The 23,975-nt window shown below is 39.8% G+C and overlaps 1 protein-coding gene across 5 annotated transcripts in view; it reads left to right on the forward strand.

Moving 5' to 3' along the window:
• dennd4a (DENN/MADD domain containing 4A) overlaps positions 1-23,975 on the forward strand; it is an 89,672-nt gene that overhangs the window by 54,927 nt on the left and 10,770 nt on the right. For all 5 annotated transcript variants that reach the window (XM_062061110.1, XM_062061108.1, XM_062061112.1 and 2 more), the window contains 13 exons: positions 387-519; positions 2,923-3,129; positions 3,229-3,357; positions 3,445-3,589; positions 12,565-12,687; positions 14,375-14,485; positions 14,856-15,613; positions 15,694-15,910; positions 17,716-17,807; positions 17,888-18,063; positions 18,162-18,462; positions 21,227-21,344; positions 23,739-23,901. In XM_062061110.1, the coding sequence (XP_061917094.1) occupies positions 387-519; positions 2,923-3,129; positions 3,229-3,357; positions 3,445-3,589; positions 12,565-12,687; positions 14,375-14,485; positions 14,856-15,613; positions 15,694-15,910; positions 17,716-17,807; positions 17,888-18,063; positions 18,162-18,462; positions 21,227-21,344; positions 23,739-23,901 (2,673 nt within the window). The remainder of the gene's footprint in view (positions 1-386; positions 520-2,922; positions 3,130-3,228; positions 3,358-3,444; positions 3,590-12,564; positions 12,688-14,374; positions 14,486-14,855; positions 15,614-15,693; positions 15,911-17,715; positions 17,808-17,887; positions 18,064-18,161; positions 18,463-21,226; positions 21,345-23,738; positions 23,902-23,975) is intronic.

The raw sequence follows: 23,975 nt of genomic DNA on the forward strand, positions 1-23,975 counted from the left end.
TCAATTGAATATGGGTTGAAAAGGATTTGCAAATCATTGTATTCCGTTTATATTTACATCTAACACAATTTCCCAACTCATATGGAAACGGGGTTTGCACAATAACAATATCACTAATACTTGGTTAATATTCAAATCAGGACATGTAAAAGGAGTATTGATGGCGGTTTTTAAGGGTTATTTATTAGATTTCATGGGCGAAACAGAGGACCTCCCTGTAGTCATGTCTTTTTTATAATGATTGTAATTGATAGGCAAAATTAGGAAAAAATTTAAGTTCCCCTTTAAGCTTTTCGACTGATAATACTGGAGTATTCTACTTTGTACTGTTTATATGTTTGATGTTAAATGTCATGGTGTTTATGGCATGCAATGTATTTTTTCAGCTACTCTGGCTTTCCTGTGATAAACACTGAGCTTCTAGAACCACTTAAAGGACCAAACCCTCCATCATCGGGCAATACTTTACGCCACAGCAACCCAGCCAGTCCAGTAGCCATCTTTAGACGCTCCAAACAGGTCAGCTCAATTACTTTCTACAAGAATATTCTAACAAACATGAACATTTACAATTCCTGATGCATTTTTTTGCGCTAAGAGCCTGATCTACTAAGATCCCAAATAACAAGTGCTAAATAAGGTGTGCAAATTGTGTGTACTATTAGTGGGTGTGTTGCGTGGGATCTATGAAAACTGCCAAGTACAATTGTTGATAACAAGAGCAAAGCTGTCACCATGGAGACACTCATTTCCCTCCACATTAATTTCATCACGCTCTCCAACCTGTGCTGTTTTGCCATGTTGTTGAACATGCAGCACACATCTATATTCTGTAGAACTCTTTCTGCAATATAGAATCGCAATCTAGACAACATGACCTCTTTTTAGCACGCTCTGAAAGACTGTACAACCAATGTATTTGTCACAACATTGGAAATAACTGCTATGGTGCACTGGAATGATCCAGTAGCAAGAAAATGCATGTTGCTCAACATTTTTTCATATAGAAAATATATTAATGTTATATCTCCTGTATATGAAAAAGGAGTGCCTTTAAAAAAAACAGCAGCAGACATTGTTTTGGCGTTCATTTGTTTCCAAATCTCATTCATCAGTTTAAAGTTGGAATTGCTAGACAGATGACATGTCTAATATTTTTTTCAGAAGTATTTAGATCAGGGGTCACCAACGCGGTGCCCGCGGGCACCAAGTAGCCCGTAAGGACCAGATGAGTAGCCCGCTGGCCTGTTCTAAAAATAGCTCAAATAGCAGCACTTACCAGTGAGCTGCCTCTATTTTTTAAATTTTATTTATTTACTAGCAAGCTGGTCTCGCTTTGCCCGACATTTTTAATTCTAAGAGAGACAAAACTCAAATAGAATTTGAAAATCCAAGAAAATATTTTAAAGACTTGGTCTTCACTTGTTTAAATAAATTCATGAATTGTTTTACTTTGCTTCTTATAACTTTCAGAAAGACAATTTTAGAGAAAAAATACAACCTTAAAAAATGATTTTAGGATTTTTAAACACATATACCTTTTTACCTTTTAAATTCCTTCCTCTTCTTTCCTGACAATTTAAATCAATGTTCAAGTAAATTATTTTTTTAATTGTAAAGAATAATAAATACATTTGAATTTAATTCTTCATTTTAGCTTCTGTTTTTTCGACGAAGAATATTTGTGAAATATTTCTTCAAACTTATTATGATTAAAATTCAAAAAAATTATTCTGGCAAATCTAGAAAATCTGTAGAATCAAATTTAAATCTTATTTCAAAGTCTTTTGAATTTCTTTTAAAATTTTTGTTCTGGAAAATATAGAAGAAATAATGATTTGTCTTTGTTAGAAATATAGCTTGGTCCAATTTGTTATATATTCTAACAAAGTGCAGATCGGATTTTAACGTATTTAAAACATGTCATCAAAATTCTAAAATGAATCTTAATCAGGAAAAATTACTAATGATGTTCCATAAATTATTTTTTTAATTTTTTCAAAAAGATTCGAATTAGCTAGTTTTTCTCTTCTTTTTTTCGGTTGAATTTTGAATTTTAAAGAGTCGAAATTGAAGATAAACTATGTTTCAAAATTTAATTGTCATTTTTTTTCGTGTTTTCTCCTCTTTTAAACCGTTCAATTAAGTGTAAATATCATTAATTATTAATAATAACATAGAGTTAAAGGTAAATTGAGCAAATTGGCTATTTCTGGCAATTTATTTAAGTGTGTATCAAACTGGTAGCCCTTCACATTAATCACTACCCAAGAAGTAGCTCTTGGTTTCAAAAAGGTTGGTGACCCCTGATTTAGATTGTTGACACGATCACGGAAGAGTCTCTTCTCCTTCTGACCAAATGGCAAAAAACGTGTGTGTCGTAACTAGGCCATTTTGCACGCACATTATATACGTGCTAAATATAGACGCAAAACAGCGTCCACAGAACAGTTTGTCATAAATCACATAGCGTGTGCTAAATTATTATATTTGCATTGCATCTCCTCCTACTATTGGGGCCTTGTAATATTTAACATACTAACCCCGTTTCCATTTGAGTTGGGAAATTGTGTTAGATGTAAATATAAACGGAATACAGTGATTTGCAAATCATTTTCAACCCATATTGAAATGGATTTGCAAATCATTGTATTCCGTTTATATTTACATCTAACACAATTTCCCAACTCATATGGGAACGGGGTTTGTATATTCTGCATATTCCCGAAGACAAACACGCTAAATAGATTACGCTCTCTATCTGGCTAATGTAAGAGATGCAATTCTCTGCGCACAAGCTTAATAGATCAGCTTTGCGTGCGCCATCAAGTTTGCATGTATTTTAGTACACACAAACCTTTAATAGATCAGACCAAAAATGTAGGATTTGAGCTCGGTATGTGACATTTTTTTCCATAACAGGAGATGAAATCTGCTCAAAAGATGGCGCAAACCTATTCATCCATGCCTCAGATGTGGTCCAAATGTCTGCTACGCCACTGCTACGGCCTGTGGTTCATCTGCCTGCCTGGTTTTGTCGATACATGTCCCTCTAAAGTGCGGGCTCTACGCATGGCTTACGATGTGCTAAGAAAGATGCAGGATAAGAAGCTGCAGGCTCTAGATGAGGTAGCTAACACCTACATATCTAGTGGTGTCAAATGTGTTTTAGACGGTGGTGTTGTTAAGTTATTATGCCATTAAAAATTGTGTTTTTCTTTGCCCAAGGTTTGTTATCGTGTGTTGCTGCAACTATGTGGTCAGTACAGCCAGCCAGTCCTGGCAGTTAAGGTGCTTTTCGAGATGAAAAAGGCTGGAATTCAGCCCAATGCCATCACCTATGGCTACTATAACAAGGTGTGCTCTTGTTTTAACAATGCATTTAATAGCTCAATTAATTATATCTGCTGTAAGGAAGCGCTCATCTTGATATTTTTACCAAAGGCGGTGTTGGAGAGCACATGGCCTTCCACCACCAGAGGAGGTTTCTTTTTGTGGGGGAAGCTGAGAAATGTGGTCTTGGGTGTCGGCCAATTCAAGCAAGCAGGGAAGAAACAGACCACACCGCACAGAGAAACCCAGCTGTCAGGTAGGATATGGCAAGTTTGCTTGTCTAATCAGCTTTTCAAGAAGTGGCAGACCTGTTCAGTGATCATAGTAGATATGCAAAAGTTATTAACATACCCGTATATAGTAGGGCTGGGCGATATGGCCTTTTTTTAATATCTGGATATGTTTAGGCCATGTCACGATACACCATATATATGTGGATATTTTGCCTTAGCCTTGAATGAACACTTGATGCATATAATCACAGCAGTATGATGATTCTATGTGTCTACATTAAAACATTCTTCTTCATACTGCATTGATATATGCCAGTGTTTCCCATAAACTGCCAAGATACCTGTGGCGGTGGGGGCGTGGCTATGGGCGTGGTCACCATGACATCGAGTAATTTGCATAATTTACTACAATATGATTTTCTCTAAAAAGGCTAAAAAAATGTATACTTACTAATTAATAATAACAGTTTTGTTTTAAACATCCATCCATCCATCCATTTTACAATATAATTACAACACTTTATGTACATATTCATATACAGATTTGAACAATAAGTTATTCACTGAAATATATTTATTAATTGTGGTTCTTACAAAAAATATATCTTGTAAAATATAAAAGCTAAAATGTCTCTTAAAGCTCTGCCCCTTTAATTAGTGCATACTAAATAATTTAACTTTAGCCTACTACTACAACCATATTATTTACCAGCAATATAAAGTGAAACAGAGGCAGAGGTGTCCTGCCACAGTCAGTAACAAATAAACAGAAAACAGTAGTGGTCAAATACAAATAAGGCAACAAGAGAAGTATCCTACACTTCTCTTTTGTAAAGTAAATCTGAACAGCCTATATGGGCATCTACATCAACTATATGATTTCCCTGAGAAGCTGGACAGGACAAAAAAAAAAAAAAAAGTATTTTATTTTTATTTTTATTTGTGGCGGATGTAATTCTTTCGTGGCGGGCCGCCACAAATAAATGAATGTGTGGGAAACACTGTATGCTACTTTTAAACTTTCATGCAGAGAGGGAAACCACAACTAAAAGTGTATTTATTAAACAGTTATTAAGCAGTGGCACAAACATTCATGTCATTTCCAAAACAGAAAGTGCAAGATTGTCGGAGACATTTTAAAACAAGCTATTAGTGCACTTTTGTGCATGATGTCACCAAGATGACAAATCAAAACAACACTAAAATTAAAGTGGACTTTCTGTACAGAACGCCACTACAATAGTTTAAAACAAATAAAGTGCACTTTTGTGCATGATGTGACACAAGATATTTCAATAAGTGTCAAATAAAAATGAGCTGCATAATAGGAAATCAAATAGTGTATGTCCTTCGCTATGTGGTAGGTTCCTGCGGAAGTTATCTCCTTCTGTTGTTGACTATTTTTTTCATAACGTGTTGATGTGGAAATGGTTGCCTCTGCATTGTGTGGGTGTGGCACCAAACGGAGATGTTGACATGCGGAGTAAGCACTCTTCATTCTCTAGCGGGTGACTTTTCAAATGATGCTACATATTAGCAGTAATGCTACTTTTTGTAGCTACGCTTTTGCCCCACACTTGACAAATAACGGTTGTCTGTTCGACATCTTTCCGCTTGAAGCCAAACCACCGCCAGATGATGTTGTTTTTCTTGGGAATTAATCCTTCCTTCATTTGTTACCAGATTCGCACCTTCTTTCTCTCGTATTACCACTCGCACCACAGCTAACGTTACCCATGCCGCTACCTCTCTGCTCGGCGAGGGCGTATACGTATGTGACGTATGTAAGAAGGTGCGCTTGTTTTAAGTCTCTGCGAGAAGGAGAGACAAGAAAGAGTGAGAAGAGCCTGTAGTGCAGACCTGGGCAAATTAAGGCCCGGGGGCCACATGCGGCCCGTTAAGCTTTTCAATCTGGCCCGCCGGACATTCCCAAATAATTTTTTTAGATGTTTAAGATGGAAAGTGTAGCTGCCATTATGATGTTTTCTAATGACCGTAAGTCTTGAACTATACTAAGTATTTCAATGGTTGGAATCTGCGCTTATGGATGATATACTTGTTACTATGGTAATTAATTAGTTACTATGGTCATCTAATTAGTTACTATGGTAATCTACGTCACAGCAGCTCAGACGAGGCACCAAACAGTGTGGGCGGGAAGAGTTTCCACAGACGCGGAAGGAGATTTTCACAACAAAGCTCTAAAGCTTAGTGATATATCAGATTGTAGGTGGGTTTATTTTGTACCCTTCGCGTTCATATTTCACTGTTTGTTCACTAGATTGTAAAATATGTCGATCGAAAGGGGGTGTGACGTTCAAATTTTGTCAATATTCATTTTTTTATCGTTCATAGAAAAATGTACAATTCCATTATGTTTTTTAAGGCGGTCTGTCATAATGTGTTTAGCATTCAATCAGACATTATTGTGAGGTTTTGTATTAGTGTTCCTAGAAATAGATATACCGGCCCCCAGACACATTTTTTTCTCTAAATGTGGCCCCCCGAGTCAAAATAATTGCCCAGGCCTGCTGTAGTGTAATGCCTGCAGCTAAAAGCAACTGCGTGAGAACGTATACTCCAATATCACCATATAGTCATTTTCTATATCGCACAGAGACAAACCCACAATATATAGAGTATATCGCCCAGCCCTAATCTATAGTTGTTTTTGGTGACATACCCCAGACACATAGTTTTAAAATGATGTATTATGTATGATTTGATTACTGCAATAGTCGTTACTCATTACCACCAATTTACATACTACACACTCCCACAGTCAATTTTGATTAATGATCCACTGATATATGACGTTCCTGACTGTTCCTTACAGAGAAAAAGGTGATCATGTGGGAACAATGTGCTTTCCTAAACTTGTACCAAGTGATATCCTTATCTTGTTCCCATATATCTCGAATTCCCTTAACGATTATTTTACATGTTATTATGCTCATATTTTGTGTGTGATCCTAGAATTATCTGCACTATGTAAATCACTCTCTGGTTCATACAGTAAACAGAGGTCAATCTTTTGTCAAATTAGCATAAATTCTTCCCTCATGGCACTTAACATTTGGAATTGTTTTGAAAGTGTTGGTGATTTATGTCAGGACTCATGACTTGTTTTTATAGGCTCTGATTTGAAGTTGAGGTCAATAGAACCTCATAAATAACACTGCTTGCTTGTGTGACCATAACTGAGTTATTGTGTAGAAATATGGGGAAATAACTACAAAAGTATGCTTCATTCATTAACCATCTTATAAAAGAGGTAAGTTAGAATAACATGTATCGTAATATTGCAATTAAAGGATTTAGTGCATTTGCAAACTGCTCAAATTATACACAGAGCAAACTATAACCTGCTACCCAAGAATGTACAGCAATTCTTCTTAACAAAAGAGGAGACATATAACCTTGGGAAAAAATGTATTTGTATGCACGTACAACACTTTAAAACCTCTAGTACAGTATGTGGAGTTAAATTATGGAGTGAATTAAAGCCCTACTGAAATTATTTTTTTTATTTAAACGGGGATAGCAGATCCATTCTATGTGTCATACTTGATCATTTCGCGATATTGCCATATTTTTGCTGAAAGGATTTAGTAGAGAACATCGATGATAAAGTTCGCAACTTTTGGTCGCTGATAAAAAAAAGCCTTGCCTATACCGGAAGTAGCGTGACGTCACAGTGGATAGGGCTGCTCACATTTCCCTATTGTTTACAATGCAGCGAGAGAGATTCGGACCGAGAAAGCGACGATTACCCCATTAATTTGAGCCAGGATAAAAGATTCGTGGATGAGGAACGTGAGAGTGAAGGACTAGAGTGCAGTGCAGGACGTATCTTTTTTCGCTCTGACCGTAACTTAGGTACAAGGGTTCATTGGATTCCACACTTTCTCCTTTTTCTATTGTGGATCACGGATTTGTATTTTAAACCACCTCGGATACTATATCCTCTTGAAAATGAGAGTCAAGAACGCGAAATGGACATTCACAGTGACTTTTATCTCCACGACAATACATCGGTGAAGCTCTTTAGCTACAAAGCTAACGTGATAGCATCAGGCTCAAATGCAGATAGAAACAAAATAAATAAACCCCTGACTGGAAGGATAGACAGAAGATCAACAATACTATTAAACCGTGGACATGTAAATACACGGTTAATAATTTCCAGCTTGGCGAAGCTTAACAATGCTGTTGCTAACGACGCCATTGAAGCTAGCTTAGCTACGGAACGGCGGCGGTCGTTGTAGCTTTCGACGACACCCCGGCCGCCATCAGAGTCTGCAAGAAACATATTTTCCCAAAGTTACGTACGTGACATGCACATAGCGACACGCACGTACGGGCAAGCGATCAAATGTTTGGAAGCCAAAGCTGTACTCACGGTAGCGCGTCTGCTATCCAACTCAAAGTCCTCCTGGTTGTGTTGCTCTAGTCCGCCGCTAATACACCGATCGCACCTACAGCTTTCTTCTTTGCAGTCTCCATTGTTCATTAAACAAATTGCAAAAGATTCACCAACACAGATGTCCAGAATACTGTGGAATTTTTCGATGAAAACAGAGCTTTTTGTATGGTGACACATTGGGTACCAATACTTCCGTTGCTGCCGTGACGTCACGCGCATACGTCATCATACATAGACGTTTTCAACCGGAAGTGTGGCGGGAAATTTAAAATTGCACTTTATAAGTTAACCCGGCCGTATTGGCATGTTGCAATGTTAAGATTTCATCATTGATATATAAACTATCAGACTGCGTGGTCGGTAGTAGTGGCTTTCAGTAGGCCTTTAAGCAAGGAAGTCGAACTAAGTACTAATATGATCCAGTTTAGGAACTGTTGAAATTCAAAGTATTGCAAAGTACAAGTAAAAAAAACCCTGATAAACATATTGAACCTTTTTAAACGATGACAAGCTTACTTATATCATTATGTGAATCACATTTTAAAGGAGATCTACACTTTTTTTTGGGAATGTTGCCTATTGTTCACAATCATTATGAAAGATGGATGATGGATGATTTTTTTTTTAATGCATTCTAAATATTAAATAAACGTAAATAAAAGTCTGCTTACAGCGGAGCCAATGAGAGGACCGCCTATACAATCCAATAAATAACCATTTAAAGACCGCCAACAATGCTCATTTATATTTCATGACTTGAATATTAAGTATTCAATTAATATTAGTATTAGTGATATTGTTATTATAAGCGCTAATGCAGACAAACTATATATAGCGGCGCCGTGATCACTACCGTTTGCAGTGTTTCCCATAAACTGCCAAGATACCTGTGGCGGTGGGGGCGTGGCTATGGGCGTGGTCACCATGACATCATCGAGTAATTTGCATAATTTACTACAATGATTTGATTTTCTCCAAAAAGGCTCAAAAAATGTATACTTACTAATTAATAATAACAGTTTTGTTTTAAACGTCCATCCATCCATCCATCCATCCATTTTACAATATAATTACAACACTTTATGTACATATTTATATACAGATTTGAACAATAAGTTATTCACTGAAATATATGTATTAATTGTGGTTCTTACAAAAAACATATATCTTATAAAATATAAAAGCTAAAATGTCTCAAAGCTCTGCCCCTTTATTTAGTGCATATTAAATAATTTAACTTTAGCCTACTACTACAACCATATTATTTACCAGCAACATAAAGTGGAACAGAGGCAGAGGTGTCCTGCCACAGTCAGTAACAAATAAACAGAAAACTGTAGTGGTGGTAGATAGACACAGAGCTTCATCAAACATCTGATCCACTAAACAAAGAGCTCCAAAAATCTTGAACTTTAGACTGCCATCAGTTTTACTCCCTACACTTAACCATTGTTTCCTACTGCCTGCAGACTTTTCACCCTTTGTTATATACACATGTTGTGTTTCTAATATAAATACATTTAATAAAGTCAAATACAAATAAGGCAACAAGAGAAGTATCCTACACTTCTCTTTTGTAAAGTAAATCTGAACAGCCGATATGGGCAGCTACATCAACTATATGATTTGCGGAGAGCTGGAGAGGACAAAAAAAAAAAAAAGTATTTTTTTATTTTTATTTTAATTTTAATTTTATTTTTATTTTTTTTATTTGTGGCGGATGTAATTATTTCGTATTTCGGGCCGCCACAAATAAATGAATGTGTGGGAAACCCTGGTGTGTATGTGCCACTGTGCCTATGTTTACATCATCGCGAGGGGTCTGCTGCGTTTTCGCTTCCTTGCTCCCTGTAAGTTTGTTCTAGAACATAAATCATGCATCTCACCTGGACAGAAGAAATCTGAGGAGGTAATCTGACAAGTCGGTACACGTTGACAGACATTTAGGGCCCAAAAATGTCGAGAAAGACATGAAAAGACGCTTGGTCCGCAAGCCCCTCAACCCGTTTCTTTGTGAGGATTATGAGATATTTTTCACCTAAATGGGAATATATGAACATCCTAACAGTTGGCATTCTAATGAGAGCAGACATTGTACAGTAAGTGATGTTTTATTATGTTTGTTGGCTCTCATAAAGTCTGCAGTGAGTAATAATCAGTAAATATATAATAAAATCTTAATGGAGGGGTTTGGATGTTTTTTAAGGGCTTTATCAGTAGAATAGAGCGGCTCCCATAGGCTCCATTGTAAGCAAACTTTTGATCGCATTTATTTAATATTTGCAACAAAAACATCTATTGTCATGTCTCTCATAATACATGTGAACAAGAGGTAAAAAAAAAATTTAAAAAAAGTGCAGTTTCCCTTTAACTATTTATTTATAAGAACCTTATTTTTAATGTTTTTTTGGTTTTTTTTTTTATTGCTCCACTGTTTGTGCTCCAGATTAAATACTAACAAATGTGTTAGAAATTGCTATGTATGGGGTCGGATTAAATTCCTACTTCTTTACGGACATGTTGTAATGAAAAACTGGAAATATGTGATGTACAATATTGTAAGTGTATGCATGTTCAAAATAAGATAATACCGTAACCATAACCAAATATTAGAGATGTCCGATAATGGCTTTTTTGCCGATATTCCGATATTGTCCAACTCTTAATTACCGATTCCGATATCAACCGATACCGATATGTACAGTCGTGGAATTAACACATTATTATGCCTAATTTTGTTGTGATGCCCCGCTGGATGCATTAAACAATGTAACAAGGTTTTCCAAAATAAATCAACTCAAGTTATGGGAAAAAATGCTAACATGGCACTGCCATATTTATTATTGAAGTCACAAAGTGCATTATTTTTTTTAATATGCCTCAAAACAGCAGCTTGGAATTTGGGACATGCTCTCCCTGAGAGAGCATGAGGAGGTTGAGGTGGGCGGGGTTGAGTGGGGGGTGGGGGTGGTTATGTGTTAATACTTTCACACATAAGTCGCTCCTGAGCAATGTTCCCTCTAAGGTGCGCGCCTGTGCAATTGCGCACTGCTCAAGCATCCTCTGCGCACGGCAAATCTATGCCATGCACAAAATCAAATAAAAAAATAAGCGCATAACAATTTTCAACACGACACGGACACGACAGAAAACAGTTTTCGTCATCATTGTTCAAATATTGTAACGTCTGTCGAGACGCTTTGAGGACATGAATTCCATCCATCACTTTACTGAGCAAAACTCTTTATTGTCGGCCATAAACACATCACCAAAACATTAGTAAAAAAAAATGATATATAGCAAAAGTGGTAATTTTCTGCACTACAAACCAGACCAAAAGCAACTTTGTTATATCAACAGCAGCCGCTCGCTCTTTCTCACTTGCGCCAACGCATGCACATATGGCACTTAGCCAGTGATGCGTTTACAGCCACACAAAAAGTCGGACAACTCCAACACCAGACATAGTGTCATTCCAGGTCGTTACACTATGATTTACCAATCAAATGTGTGCTTATTCTAGAGTCATTTATTAGGAATCTTAATTTATAAATATTAATCATGAAATGCTGTTAGTATATTGAATAAATACTAATAAAAATATATTTTTTACAAACAGGAAGTTTGTGGCGTTTATGGCCACACAAAAAGTCGGACAACTCAAACACCACACAAAGTTACACTATGATTCCTCCGTCATATGTGTGCTTATTTTACTGTCATTTATTATTAATGTTAATTTATTTATATTAATCATGGAAGGCTGTTACTAGGGAAAGTTACAGGAATGCACACTTCATCCTATGCTTACATCTCATTGTGCAACATGTGAATGTTTTAATGGAAACTAAATGCAATGTCTGAAAGGGGTACAAATTATTTCCAAAGCAGGACCTCCACCCAGACAAACAATACAAGTACACAGTTCATGAAAAACTATATTTTTTGTTATTGTCATTGTAAGTGGGCCTAAACACTTATATTAGAAATGGAAATGACTGCTGTCATTTGATTATAATAATAAGAGAATGTTGTCTGTCTATCTGTGTTGGCCCTGCAATGAGTTTGGGACTTGTCCAGGGTGTACCCCGCCTTCCGCCCGAATGCAGCTGAGATAGGCTCCAGCACCCCCCGCGACCCCGAAAGGGACAAGCGGTAGAAGATGGATGGATGGATGGAGATTGAACTTGTTATTTAGTCAGGTTTGGGACAGGTGTGCTGCTGGTGTAGCCACAGTGTGCACGTCTGATGTTGCTCACATGGGCCCCACTCAATGCTCAGGGAGTTTTTGCGTTTGCTCACACACATGAAAAATTAGAGGGAACATTGCTCCTGAGTATAAGTCGCACCCCCAGCCAAACTATAAAAAAAAACTGCGACTTATAGTCCGAAAAATACGGTAAGCAAATTCAAAACAACTGTTAATGGCATGGATGAAGAATGAACACATATATGACAAACCTGAATGGCAGATACAGTAAATATCATTCAGGGGTAAGTAAGGTCATTATTTACTCCTGTATTGCAACACTAACGAAAAGGAGAATAATTGCAATGTCACTTTCCCCTCAGATGGCAGTGACCTCGACACAGTCAGCCATGGCAGTCTGGACAGTGCTAATGACTCTGCTGAGCGCACTTCCATCGACGCAGACTTCAACAAAATGGATTCCAGCGATGATGCATTTAGCACAAGTAAGCAGACTCTGCATTAACTGTACGGTTTAAAAAAATGTAGTAATACAAACCCCGTTTCCATATGAGTTGGGAAATTGTGTTAGATGTAAATATAAACGGAATACATCGATTTGCAAATCATTTTCAACCCATATTCAGCTGAATATGCTACAAAGACAACATATTTGATGTTCAAACTGATAAACATTTTTCTTTTTGCAAATAATCATTAACTTTAGAATTTGATGCCAGCAAAACGTGACAAAGAAGTTGGGAAAGGTGGCAATAAATACTGATAAAGTTGAGGAATGCTCATCAAACACTTATTTGGAACATCCCACAGGTGTGCAGGCTAATTGGGAACAGGTGGGTGCCATGATTGGGTATAAAAACAGCTTCCCAAAAAATGTTTAGTCTTTCACAAGAAAGGATGGGGCGAGGTACACCCCTTTGTCCACAACTGCGTGAGCAAATAGTCAAACAGTTTAAGAACAACGTTTCTCAAAGTGCAATAGCAAGAAATTTAGGGATTTCAACATCTACGGTCCATAATATCATCAAAAGGTTCAGAGAATCTGGAGAAATCACTCCACGTAAGCGGCATGGCCGGAAACCAACATTGAATGACCGTGACCTTCAATCCCTCAGACGGCACTGTATCAAAAACCGACATCTATCTCTAAAGGATATCACCACATGGGCTCAGGAACACTTCAGAAAACCACTGTCACTAAATACAGTTGGTCGCTACATCTGTAAGTGCAAGTTAAAGCTCTACTATGCAAAGCCAAAGCCATTTATCAACAACACCCAGAAACGCCGCCGGCTTCTCTGGGCCCGAGATCATCTAAGATGGTCTAATGCAAAGTGGAAAAGTGTTCTGTGGTCTGACGAGTCCACATTTTAAATTGTTTTTGGAAATATTGGACATCGTGTCATCGGGACCAAAGGGGAAGCGAACCATCCAGACTGTTATAGGCGCAAAGTTCAAAAGCCAGCATCTGTGATGGTATGGGGGTGCATTAGTGCCCAAGGCATGGGTAACTTGCACATCTGTGAAGGCACCATTAATACTGAAAGGTACATACATACAGGTTTTGGAACAACATATGCTGCCATCTAAGCGCCGTCTTTTTCATGGACGCCCCTGCTTATTTCAGCAAGACAATGCCAAGCCACATTCAGCACGTCTTACAACAGCGTGGCTTCGTAAAAAAAGAGTGCGGGTACTTTCCTGGCCCGCCTGCAGTCCAGACCTGTCTCCCATCGAAAATGTGTGGCGCATTATGAAGCGTAAAATACGACAGCGGAGACCCCGGACTGTTGAACGACTGAAGCTCTATATAAAACAAGAATGGGAAAGAATTCCACTTTCAAAGCTTCAACAATTAGTTTCCTCAGTTCCCAATCGTTTATTGAGTGTTGTTAAAAGAAAAGGCCATGTAACACAGTGGTGAACATGCCATTTCCCAACTACTTTGGCACATGTTGCAGCCATGAAATTCTAAGTTAATTATTATTTGCAAAAAAAAAAAAAGAAGTTTATGAGTTTGAACATCAAATATGTTGTCTTTGTAGTGCATTCAATTGAATATGGGTTGAAAAGGATTTGCAAATCATTGTATTCCGTTTATATTTACATCCAACACAATTTCCCAACTCATATGGAGACGGGGTTTGTAATAGCATATGAACTGTCTTTCAGGTGGACAGTCGGACCAAGGCTATGATTCCTTGTCCAAGGAGGAGGAGAAGATGTTTTGCAGAGAAAGTGAAAACACTCCTGTGGTAGAGGACAAAGGAGCAAAGCAACACAGTAAGTTATGATTACAGTAAGTTATGACTCATTAAATCTCACAGTTAGTGACCATTACAGAGGGATAAATCACCAAACTTAGCTGCGAGGCAAATGTTCCAGTGTGGGCGTACTGTAATATAATATCTCCTTTAGTGTCTCTTGCTAAAAACACACTGCAGTAATGGATTAGTCTTATGTAACAAGATGGTTGGATATGTAATTGGATTTGTCACGCATATGTCGGTGAAAAACAAAATGTGTGGTTTACAGATCATAGACAGAAAAGCAGTGATGATTCTATGGCTATGTCATCCCTATTTAATATCATTGTGTGCTGCTGACATCCTGCAGGGCGTGTTTAGAAAAATAGCATGTGTTTCTCTCACAGGCAATGCTGACATTCTGGTTTCCAGTCCAGCGTTCATGCCAAGTGGAGCTATGACTCACAGAGAGAGGCCAAAGTCTCTCGACTTGCCATTTGGATCGCCAGCACTTAAACTCACGGTGCCGCAGCTCAGCTCCAGCAAGCAGCATCACCTTCCTGCTGACAAACTGGGCGGGTTGGAGGAGGAGAAGTCAGAGAGCGATGTTGAACAGAAGCGGACAAGACAAAGCACGAGCTGCTGCGTTGGTACGGCTGGTCGGACAGATATTGAAGCGGGCTTTGATCCACTTTCGCTAATGGCGACGGTGCAGGAACAGAGTCAGGAGAGTGGAAGCACACCTAGTAGTCGGCGTGAGCTGGCAGAAGAGATTGAGCTGTACATGAACAATAAAAACAGCCCTCTGAGGAGCCGCGCTCCCAGTGTGGACCTGCAGAGCCTATCAAGTCCCTCTTCACAGTCCACCCGACCGCCTGTCCTGATCCGCTCAAACACACACCTCCCGTTGCCCGTCAAATCTCGAGAGCGGCTCAGGACGTCACCATCTCTCCCTCTCGGTGTGTCTAACAAAGGCAGGGAGAGGCCTTCCTCTTTAGTGTTACCCTCATCCCCCAGTCCCTCTTCCTCCTCCTTCTCCATGGATTCCCTCTTCACACCCACCCTGGACAGCTTCAAGAGTAGCGTCTTCTTAGCAGGGAAAGGTGTCGCAGAAAAGGCAAGCCGCCTCTACTCCCGCCTGTCCTCCCAGACATCATTAACACTGGTCAGTACCACCAACACACTCAGACCTTCCAATAAAGTTTTTCCCCCTGACCACCATTTCGTCTTCTATCACACCTGCAGGACTCAAACTGCGATCGCGTCAGCGTGTCCTCGCTCACCTCAGGGGAGGTGGACTGCTCTTCGCTTCTTGATAACGACTCCTGTTTGGATGCAGACGGCTTCACGTCCCCGCAGCACATCGGCACAGCGCGACTCAGGAGGAGCCCCATAGCGGGCCACACCCACCTGAGCAGCCCCGTCTCCCCAGGCAGGGTGTTCCGACACAACTCATTCTCTGGTTAGTTACACATCTTTGAAACATTCCTGCATCATTGCAACACCATCTTTCTGCAGCCTCACTGACGTAAAAGACAGCATTGTGTGTGTGTGTGTGTGTGTTTGTGTGTGTGTGTTCACAACAAACCACTTAAAGGCCTACTGAAATGATTTTTTTTTATTTAAACGGGGATAGCAGATCCATTCTGTGTGTCATACTTGATCATTTCGCGATATTGTCATATTTTTGCTGAAAGGATTTAGTAGAGAACATCGACGATAAAGGTCGCAACTTTTGATCGCTGATTAAAAAAAAGCCTTGCCTGTACCGGAAGTAGCGTGACGTCACCGGAAGAAGGGCTTCTCACATTTTCCCATTGTTTACAATGCAGCGAGAGAGATTCGGACCGAGAAAGCGACGATTACCCCATTAATTTGAGCGAGGATGAAAGATTTGTGGATGAGGAAAGTGAGAGTGAAGGACTAGAGTGCAGTGCAGGATGTATCTTTTTTCGCTCTGACCGTAAATTAGGTACAAGGGTTCATTGCATTCCACACGTTCTCCTTTTTCTATTGTGGATCACGGATTTGTATTTTAAACCACCCCGGATAAAATATCCTCTTGAAAATGAGAGTCGAGAACGCGAAATGGACATTCACAGTGACTTTTATCTCCACGACAATACATCGGCGAAGCTCTTTAGCTACTGAGCTAACGTGATAGCATCGGGCTCAAATGCAGATAGAAACAAAATAAATAAATCCCTGACTGGAAGGATAGACAGAAGATCAACGATACTATTAAAATATGGACATGTAAATACACGGTTAATAATTCCCAGTTTGGCGAAGCTTAACAATGCTGTTGCTAACGACGCCATTGAAGCTAACTTAGCAACGGGACCTCACAGAGCTATGATAAAAACATTAGCGCTCCACCTACGCCAGCCAGCCCTCATCTGCTCATCAACACCCGTGCTCACCTGCGTTCCAGCGATCGACGGAAGGACGAAGGACTTCACCCGATCATCCGTGCGGTCGTCGGCTAGCGTCGGCTAGCGTCGGCTAGCGCGACTGCTATCCAAGTCAAAGTCCTCCTGGTTGTGTTGCTGCAGCCAGCCGCTAATACACCGATCCCACCTACAACTTTCTTTTTTGCAGTCTCCATTGTTCATTAAACAAATTGCAAAAGATTCACCAACAAAGATGTCCAGAATACTGTGGAATTTTGCGATGAAAACAGAGCTTTTTGAATTGGATTCAATGGTGTCCAAATACTTCCGTTTCAACGATTGACGTCACGTGCATACGTCATCATACATAGACGTTTTCAACCGGAAGTTTAGCGGGAAATTTAAAATTGCAGTTAACCCGGCCGTATTGGCATGTGTTGCAATGTTAAGATTTCATCATTGATATATAAACTATCAGACTGCGTGGTCGGTAGTAGTGGCTTTCAGTAGGCCTATAAACATTCTTAATTTGATTAAAGCCACCTTATTGTTGAACCTCCATGGTTAAACATCCCAACTCCAACGCCGCTGCACCTGCTAAATGGAATGATTTATTCTGCCTTAACAAAGATAATACTTTTAAAGGCAAGATCAAATAAGTATTGATTTAATAACATGTCTATGGTTATAGTTGGCTTGTTAAAAATACTTCTGTGTGTTGTCCACTCCACTATATACTACAACGTGTCTGTCAACTATTGAGCAATATTTTTGTTTGACTTATTGGTCATTATTGAAATACATTCAAATGGGGTTTGTTCTATGTTGGCGCCATTTTTTAAATATTCTTGTATATACTGTATATTCCATCCAGGTGGTTTGGCACTTCCCTCTCGAAGTTTTAACACTCCAGATTCCTCTCCCGACATAAATCGCTTCCAGTCCTGTGCCACTTACAGTATAGAGGTAGTTTTTTTACCATAAATAATATATTCCTTACTCTTCTTAGCCTGACCAGTCCTGGTCCTGATGTTTTTTGGATGCAGGTAATGATGTCCAGCTGCTCCCTTTGCAAGACATGTGACTCTCTGGTCTATGAGGAGGAAATCATGGCCGGCTGGACGGCCAACGATTCCAATCTGAACAGCACGTGTCCCTTCTGTGGCTCGGCTTTTCTGCCTTTCCTCAATGTTGAGGTCAAAGATCTAAGACCCCAAAGCAGGCGAGTTATGACCATTCAGTCACTTCACACACATTCTCTCCTTTTTTTTAATCCCTGTGGCCGATCTCACTGAACTGATCCACCGTGTTCACCCTCAGATGTTCCCAGGAATCTAATCCCGTTACCAACCAGGATTCATCCGAAACCAAAATGTCTGCAACAGAACATGCTGGGACGTCTTCAGCAGTGACGGTGCCTTACCTGAGCCCTCTGGTTCTTTGGAAGGAGCTTGAGAGCCTGCTGGTGAACGAAGGAGACCAGGCCATCTACTCCCCAGGAGTAGTGGACCATCACCCCATTGTCTTCTGGAACCTTGTGTGGTTCTTTAGAAGACTGGAGCTGCCCAGTAACCTGCCAGCTCTTATTCTGGGATCCCAACACTGTTGCCATGGCAATCAGGTAAATATTCTGCCTCCTTTACTTGATTTAGATCAGTGGTTCTTAACCTTGTTGGAGGTACCTAACCCCACCGGTTTCATATGCGCATTCACAGAACCCTTCTTTAGTGAAAAATATTTTTTTTTTTTTTTCAAATTCAAGACAAAGTTATGTTTTTTTACCGGTGCACAACATGAACCATGCATGAACATCACCTTGTTCAAAGAACAAAACCAACACAGTGCATGAACTCACAACAAATAACACACCTGCAAATCAGTGCTGTTGCCGTATCCGTAATACGGCAACAGCAGTCTATAGTAGAGAAGTGTGGGATACTTCTCTTGTTGCCTTAATTCTATTTGACTTTATTGAATGTTTTAGTATCATTTTTTTAAACAAAACCAGTTTTCTTTTAAGTAATATTGAAATTGATCACAGCTGTTTATCTATTTTATGGAGGAATGCCGTTAATCATAGAACTGGCACTCGGTGTTATTAAAAAGTATTGATTTTGAATAGAATCGACCCTGAACCAAATCATTACACAGAAGAATCGAATTGAATCGTCCGTGCTGTGCCCAAAGATTCACAGCAACTAGAGTGCTAATTGCTAGCTGGCAACTAACGCGCCAATCGCTCGATGACAACTAGCGCACTAATTGCTAGCGGAATACCGTATTTTTCGGACTATAAGTCGCAGTTTTTTTCATAGTTTGGCCGGGGGTGTGACTTATACTCAGGAGCGACTTATGTGTGAAATGATTAACACATTAGCGTAAAATATCAAATAATATTATTCATCTCATTCACGTAAGAGACTAGACGTATAAGATTTCATGGGATTTAGCGATTAGGAGTGACAGATTGTTTGGTAAACGTATAGCATGTTCTATATGTTATAGTTATTTGAATGACTCTTACCATAATATGTTACGTTAACATACCAGGCACGTTCTCAGTTGGTTATTTATGCCTCATATAACGTACACTTATTCAGCCTGTTGTTCACTATTCTTTATTTATTTTAAATTGCCTTTCAAATGTCTATTCTTGGTGTTGGCTTTTATCAAATACATTTCCCCAAAAAATGCGACGTATACTCCAGTGCGACTTCTATATGTTTTTTTCCTTCTTTATTATGCATTTTCGGCCGGTGCGACTTATAGTCCGAAAAATACGGTACTAGGGCGTTAATCGATAGCAACAACTAACGTGCTAATCGCCAGCTAAATCTAATACAGTGCTGTCAAAAATAACGAGTTAACTCATGTGATTAATCCAAACAAATGATTGCATTAATCCTTGGACACACTTAGAATAATTATGCAGTTTACTTTGCCCGTACGAGCTCTTTTACCTGATCAGTGATCAGATCAATGCGTACGTCAGTACAAAAGCGAGTGAGGAGACTCCGACTGGTGTGCTCGCTGGCAAATGTCATTCCAAAATACAGCCTGTATTTTAATATTAAACTGTTACCAAATGTTATGCAAATAAATGACACGCTTTGTATGTACAAATGTTGGTGTCTTTTAAATATGCAAATGAGTAATCACCTATGATTAATCATGATTAAGCCAAATTCCATAATGTATGATGAATTAATCATTTGACAGCTCTAATACAATAATGTTCACAATTAGAGATGTCCGATAATGGCTTTTTTGCCGATATCAGATATTCCGATTTTGTCCAACTCTTAATTACCGATTCCGATATCAAGCGATACCGATATATACAGTCGTGGAATTAACACATTATTATGCCTAATTTTGTTGTGATGCCCCGCTGGATGCATTAAACAATGTAACAAGGTTTTCCAAAATAAATCAACTGAAGTTATGGAAACAAATGCCAACATGGCACTGCCATATTTATTATTGAAGTCACAAAGTGCATTATTTTTTTTAACATGCCTCAAAACAGCAGCTTGGAATTTGGGACATGAGGTTGAGGTGGGGCGGTAGGGGGTAGCGGGGGGGTGTATATCGTAGCGTCCCGGAAGAGTTAGTGCTGCAAGGGGTTCTGGGTATTTGTTCTGTTGTGTTTATGTTGTGTTACGGTGCGGATGTTCTCCCGAATTGTGTTTGTCATTCTTGTTTGGTGTGGGTTCACAGTGTGGCGCATATTTGTAACAGTGTTAAAGTTGTTTATACGTTCACCCTCAGTGTGACCTGTATGGCTGTTGACCAAGTATGCGTTGCATTCACTTGTGTGTGTGAAAAGCCGTAGATATTATGTGACTGGGCCGGCATACAAAGGCAGTGCCTTTAAGGTTTATTGGCGCTCTGTACTTCTCCCTACGTCCGTGTACACAGCGGCGTTTTAAAAAGTCATACATTTTAATTTTTTAAACCGATACCGTTAATTTCCGATATTACATTTTAAAGCATTTATCGGCCGATAATATCGGCAGTCTGATATTATCGGACATCTCTATTCATAATAATAATGAATAATAGGCCACCAACTAAAACCTTTTTGAAGTCTTAACTTACATATCTTGCAAGAAATGTATAGACATGTTCATGATGACAAAAATCATCAGACCATATACTGTAAAATTCCCAGGTCGTCAAGCAAATGTGGGGGAGATTTTGAGCCACTTTGGGTTTTTTATGTAATGTTCGTAACTGTGATGTGTTTATTTTGTCAGTGGAATGTGTCGCGGGCCAATTAAAAACAAGCCGCTGGCCGCAAATGGCCTCTGGACCACATTTTGGACACCCCTGTAACCATTAAGATAAGGAAATGTTGACCTTCTTACCTGTCGTGCCTGCAGACAATTTCCAGTGTTTCTTCGGAGGACAGCAAGCAGGTTCTTGTCAGGATTATGTGGGACAACCTGAAGCTGCATCGAGACAAAGTCCATCCTTGTTACGTCCTGTGGAACACACATTGTAAGTCACTTCATTTGCTGTGTTCAAAGAATGACATTACCCGTTACCATGGCGATGTGGCAACATGTTTGCAATGGATACATAAGATGGATTAGATCAAGATCAAGATCAAGATGCTTTATTATTGTCCATTCTTTAACATGTACAAGACACATAAGAACTGAAATTACATTTTCGGCACAGTCCCACTAAGAGCAGACATAAATCAAATCAAATCAACTTTATTTATAAAGCACATTTAAAATTTACCACAGGGGTAGCCAAAGTGCTGTACAATGGGCAGGTTAAAAGATAATACGAGTACCGAGCAAACACAACACAACACAAACAGAACACGATAAAAAATAAATAAATAAAATAAAATAAATAGAACATAAAAACAGGTTCACAGCAGGTGTATTTTTGGACGCCATTGCAGGATGGATATCACTCAGTGTTAAAAGCCATGGAATAAAAGTATGTTTTTAAGAGAGATTTAAAAACAGGAAGAGAGGAAGCTTGTCTAACACTCAGAGGTAGGTCGTTCCAGAGCTTGGGAGCAGCAGCGGCGAAAGCTCTGTCACCTCTAAGCTTCAGCCTTGTGTCAGGAACCGTCAGTAGCAGCTGATCGGCTGATCTTAGGGATCGGGTGGGGCAGTAAGGCTGAAGGAGGTCAGAGAGATATGTTGGCGCGAGGTTGTTTAGACATTCAAAAACAAATAAAAGGAGTTTAAAGTTGTTTCGGTAACGCACAGGGAGCCAGTGAAGGGACGCTAATATAGGGGTGATGTGCTCACGTCTGTGGGTCTGTGTTAGCAGACGAGCAGCAGAGTTCTGCACGAGCTGCAGGCGAGGGAGGCCTGGCTAATGCCTACATACAGGGCATTGCAGTAGTCAAGACGAGTCGAGATAAAGGCGTGGATTAATTTCTCGAGATCATGTCCTGATAGAAGCGGTTTCACTTTCGCTATTTGGCGTAATTGATAAAAGCTTTTTTGAACGACGCTGCTGATTTGTTTTTCGAATTTAAAATCTGAGTCAAACTTTACCCCCAGGTTTGTGACACAGTCGCTGAGATACGGGGTCAGAGTGCCGAGGTCACCGTTACATAACTCCCTGTAACATACGTTACAGGGAGACAAGACGGGACCGCCAACGGATCAGCCACTTATGGCGCTCCTTTAAAAAAGGTGGGAAAAAGGTGATATTGGGAAAGGGGGGAAGAGTAAAAAATATCAGTGTAAGGCTGGACCCTCGGGAGGGGGTCCAGACTTGAGTCCAAGGGAAAAAAACTAATTTAGCATAGCACACATAAACATGTTACATATAATCACAACAACTCGCAACAGAGGGGGGGGGGATTTGGGGCCATGGAGGCCGGCCTGCTGCTATAAAGCACTACTAGCCGTCCATAACCCCGAAAAGGAATTAAGCAGTGGTGGTGAGGGGCGTTGGATGGGGATGGGGAGTGTGTTTGTATATATGCCCATTGTCTTTGGGTGAAGTGTAAATGTTCATAAGCCCAGAGTCGTTCTGCGTGCAATGCAAGCAAAGTTCGATTCCCAGGTGTCGTTTAGGAGGGAGGGAGGTCAAAAAGCGTCCATCTTTGAAATTCCTCAGGGGATGATTACAGAACAGCCTGTTCTTGTCCTCAAGGCCATTCGAGGGGGTCAAATCGTAGATAAGGATTTTAGTTTTTTCTTGAACAGGCATTAACAATGACTTGTCTGTTCTATTCGTCCATGCTGGCTCTCATATCCAAACCTTCCTTTATAGCAAGCTTTTCCATGATGTGATCCATCTTGCGATCCAGTTCAGAAATCGCCACAGACTGTGTTCCTACAGCCCGGCCCAATCGGTCCATTGCGACGAACAGCCTTTGGGCTCGTGGAGTGGCTGCCATCGTCTTACGAACTTTTCGATACACCAGAGCAATGCCCAGCCCAATTAGCAGGTGCCCCACGATCATGGTTCCAAATAGGTAGATGTCTTCCACGTCCTCGATGGAAAGGACTGAGAGGCACATGATTCTCCATTTGTCTCAGGAATCTTTCACGTACCCCGCAGCAATGGTTCCATCAGGGCAGCCAGGCTCCCCAGAACCTCTTTTCCTCGTCGAAAAGATTGTGTCAGTAGAGTTGAGAGTCCAGCTAATCAATTCCATGTCTGATGATTACATTTGGAGAACAGCGCAAAGAAAGAGGCTTCCAAAAAAAGGTTTAGACAAGACAAGACAAAAAAGAGAGAGCGAGCCAGGAAAAGACGGGAGGAGAAAAAAATGTGACCGCCCTCACCAGAGGCAAGACAGAAAGATTAGGGATATAATGTATGATTGTACATAATGTCCTCATCAATGCTTCACTTAAGATTGAGATGAGTGAGTCGCTGATTAGGATGAATTTGTCTCCTTGTTAGGCGCCAACTCCCTGGTTCGCTCCGGCCTGTGTGAAGAAGGCCAGCTCTTCACTGTGGAGCTGCTACAGAGTTTGGTGAGAAGCATGAAGAAGAGCGATGTCTATCAGCCCATGAGTCACGTGATCCAGCTGCTGGGGTCTGAACTGGGCTTTAAAAGACAGAGGTGAGGAACTCTAAAATGGAGACGATAACGCCGATGAAAAGTATTAAATTATTGTTTTTTTTCTCCTCCAAATA

The sequence above is a fragment of the Entelurus aequoreus genome, linkage group LG10, assembly GCF_033978785.1.
Source record: "Entelurus aequoreus isolate RoL-2023_Sb linkage group LG10, RoL_Eaeq_v1.1, whole genome shotgun sequence".
Lineage (NCBI taxonomy): Eukaryota > Metazoa > Chordata > Actinopteri > Syngnathiformes > Syngnathidae > Entelurus > Entelurus aequoreus.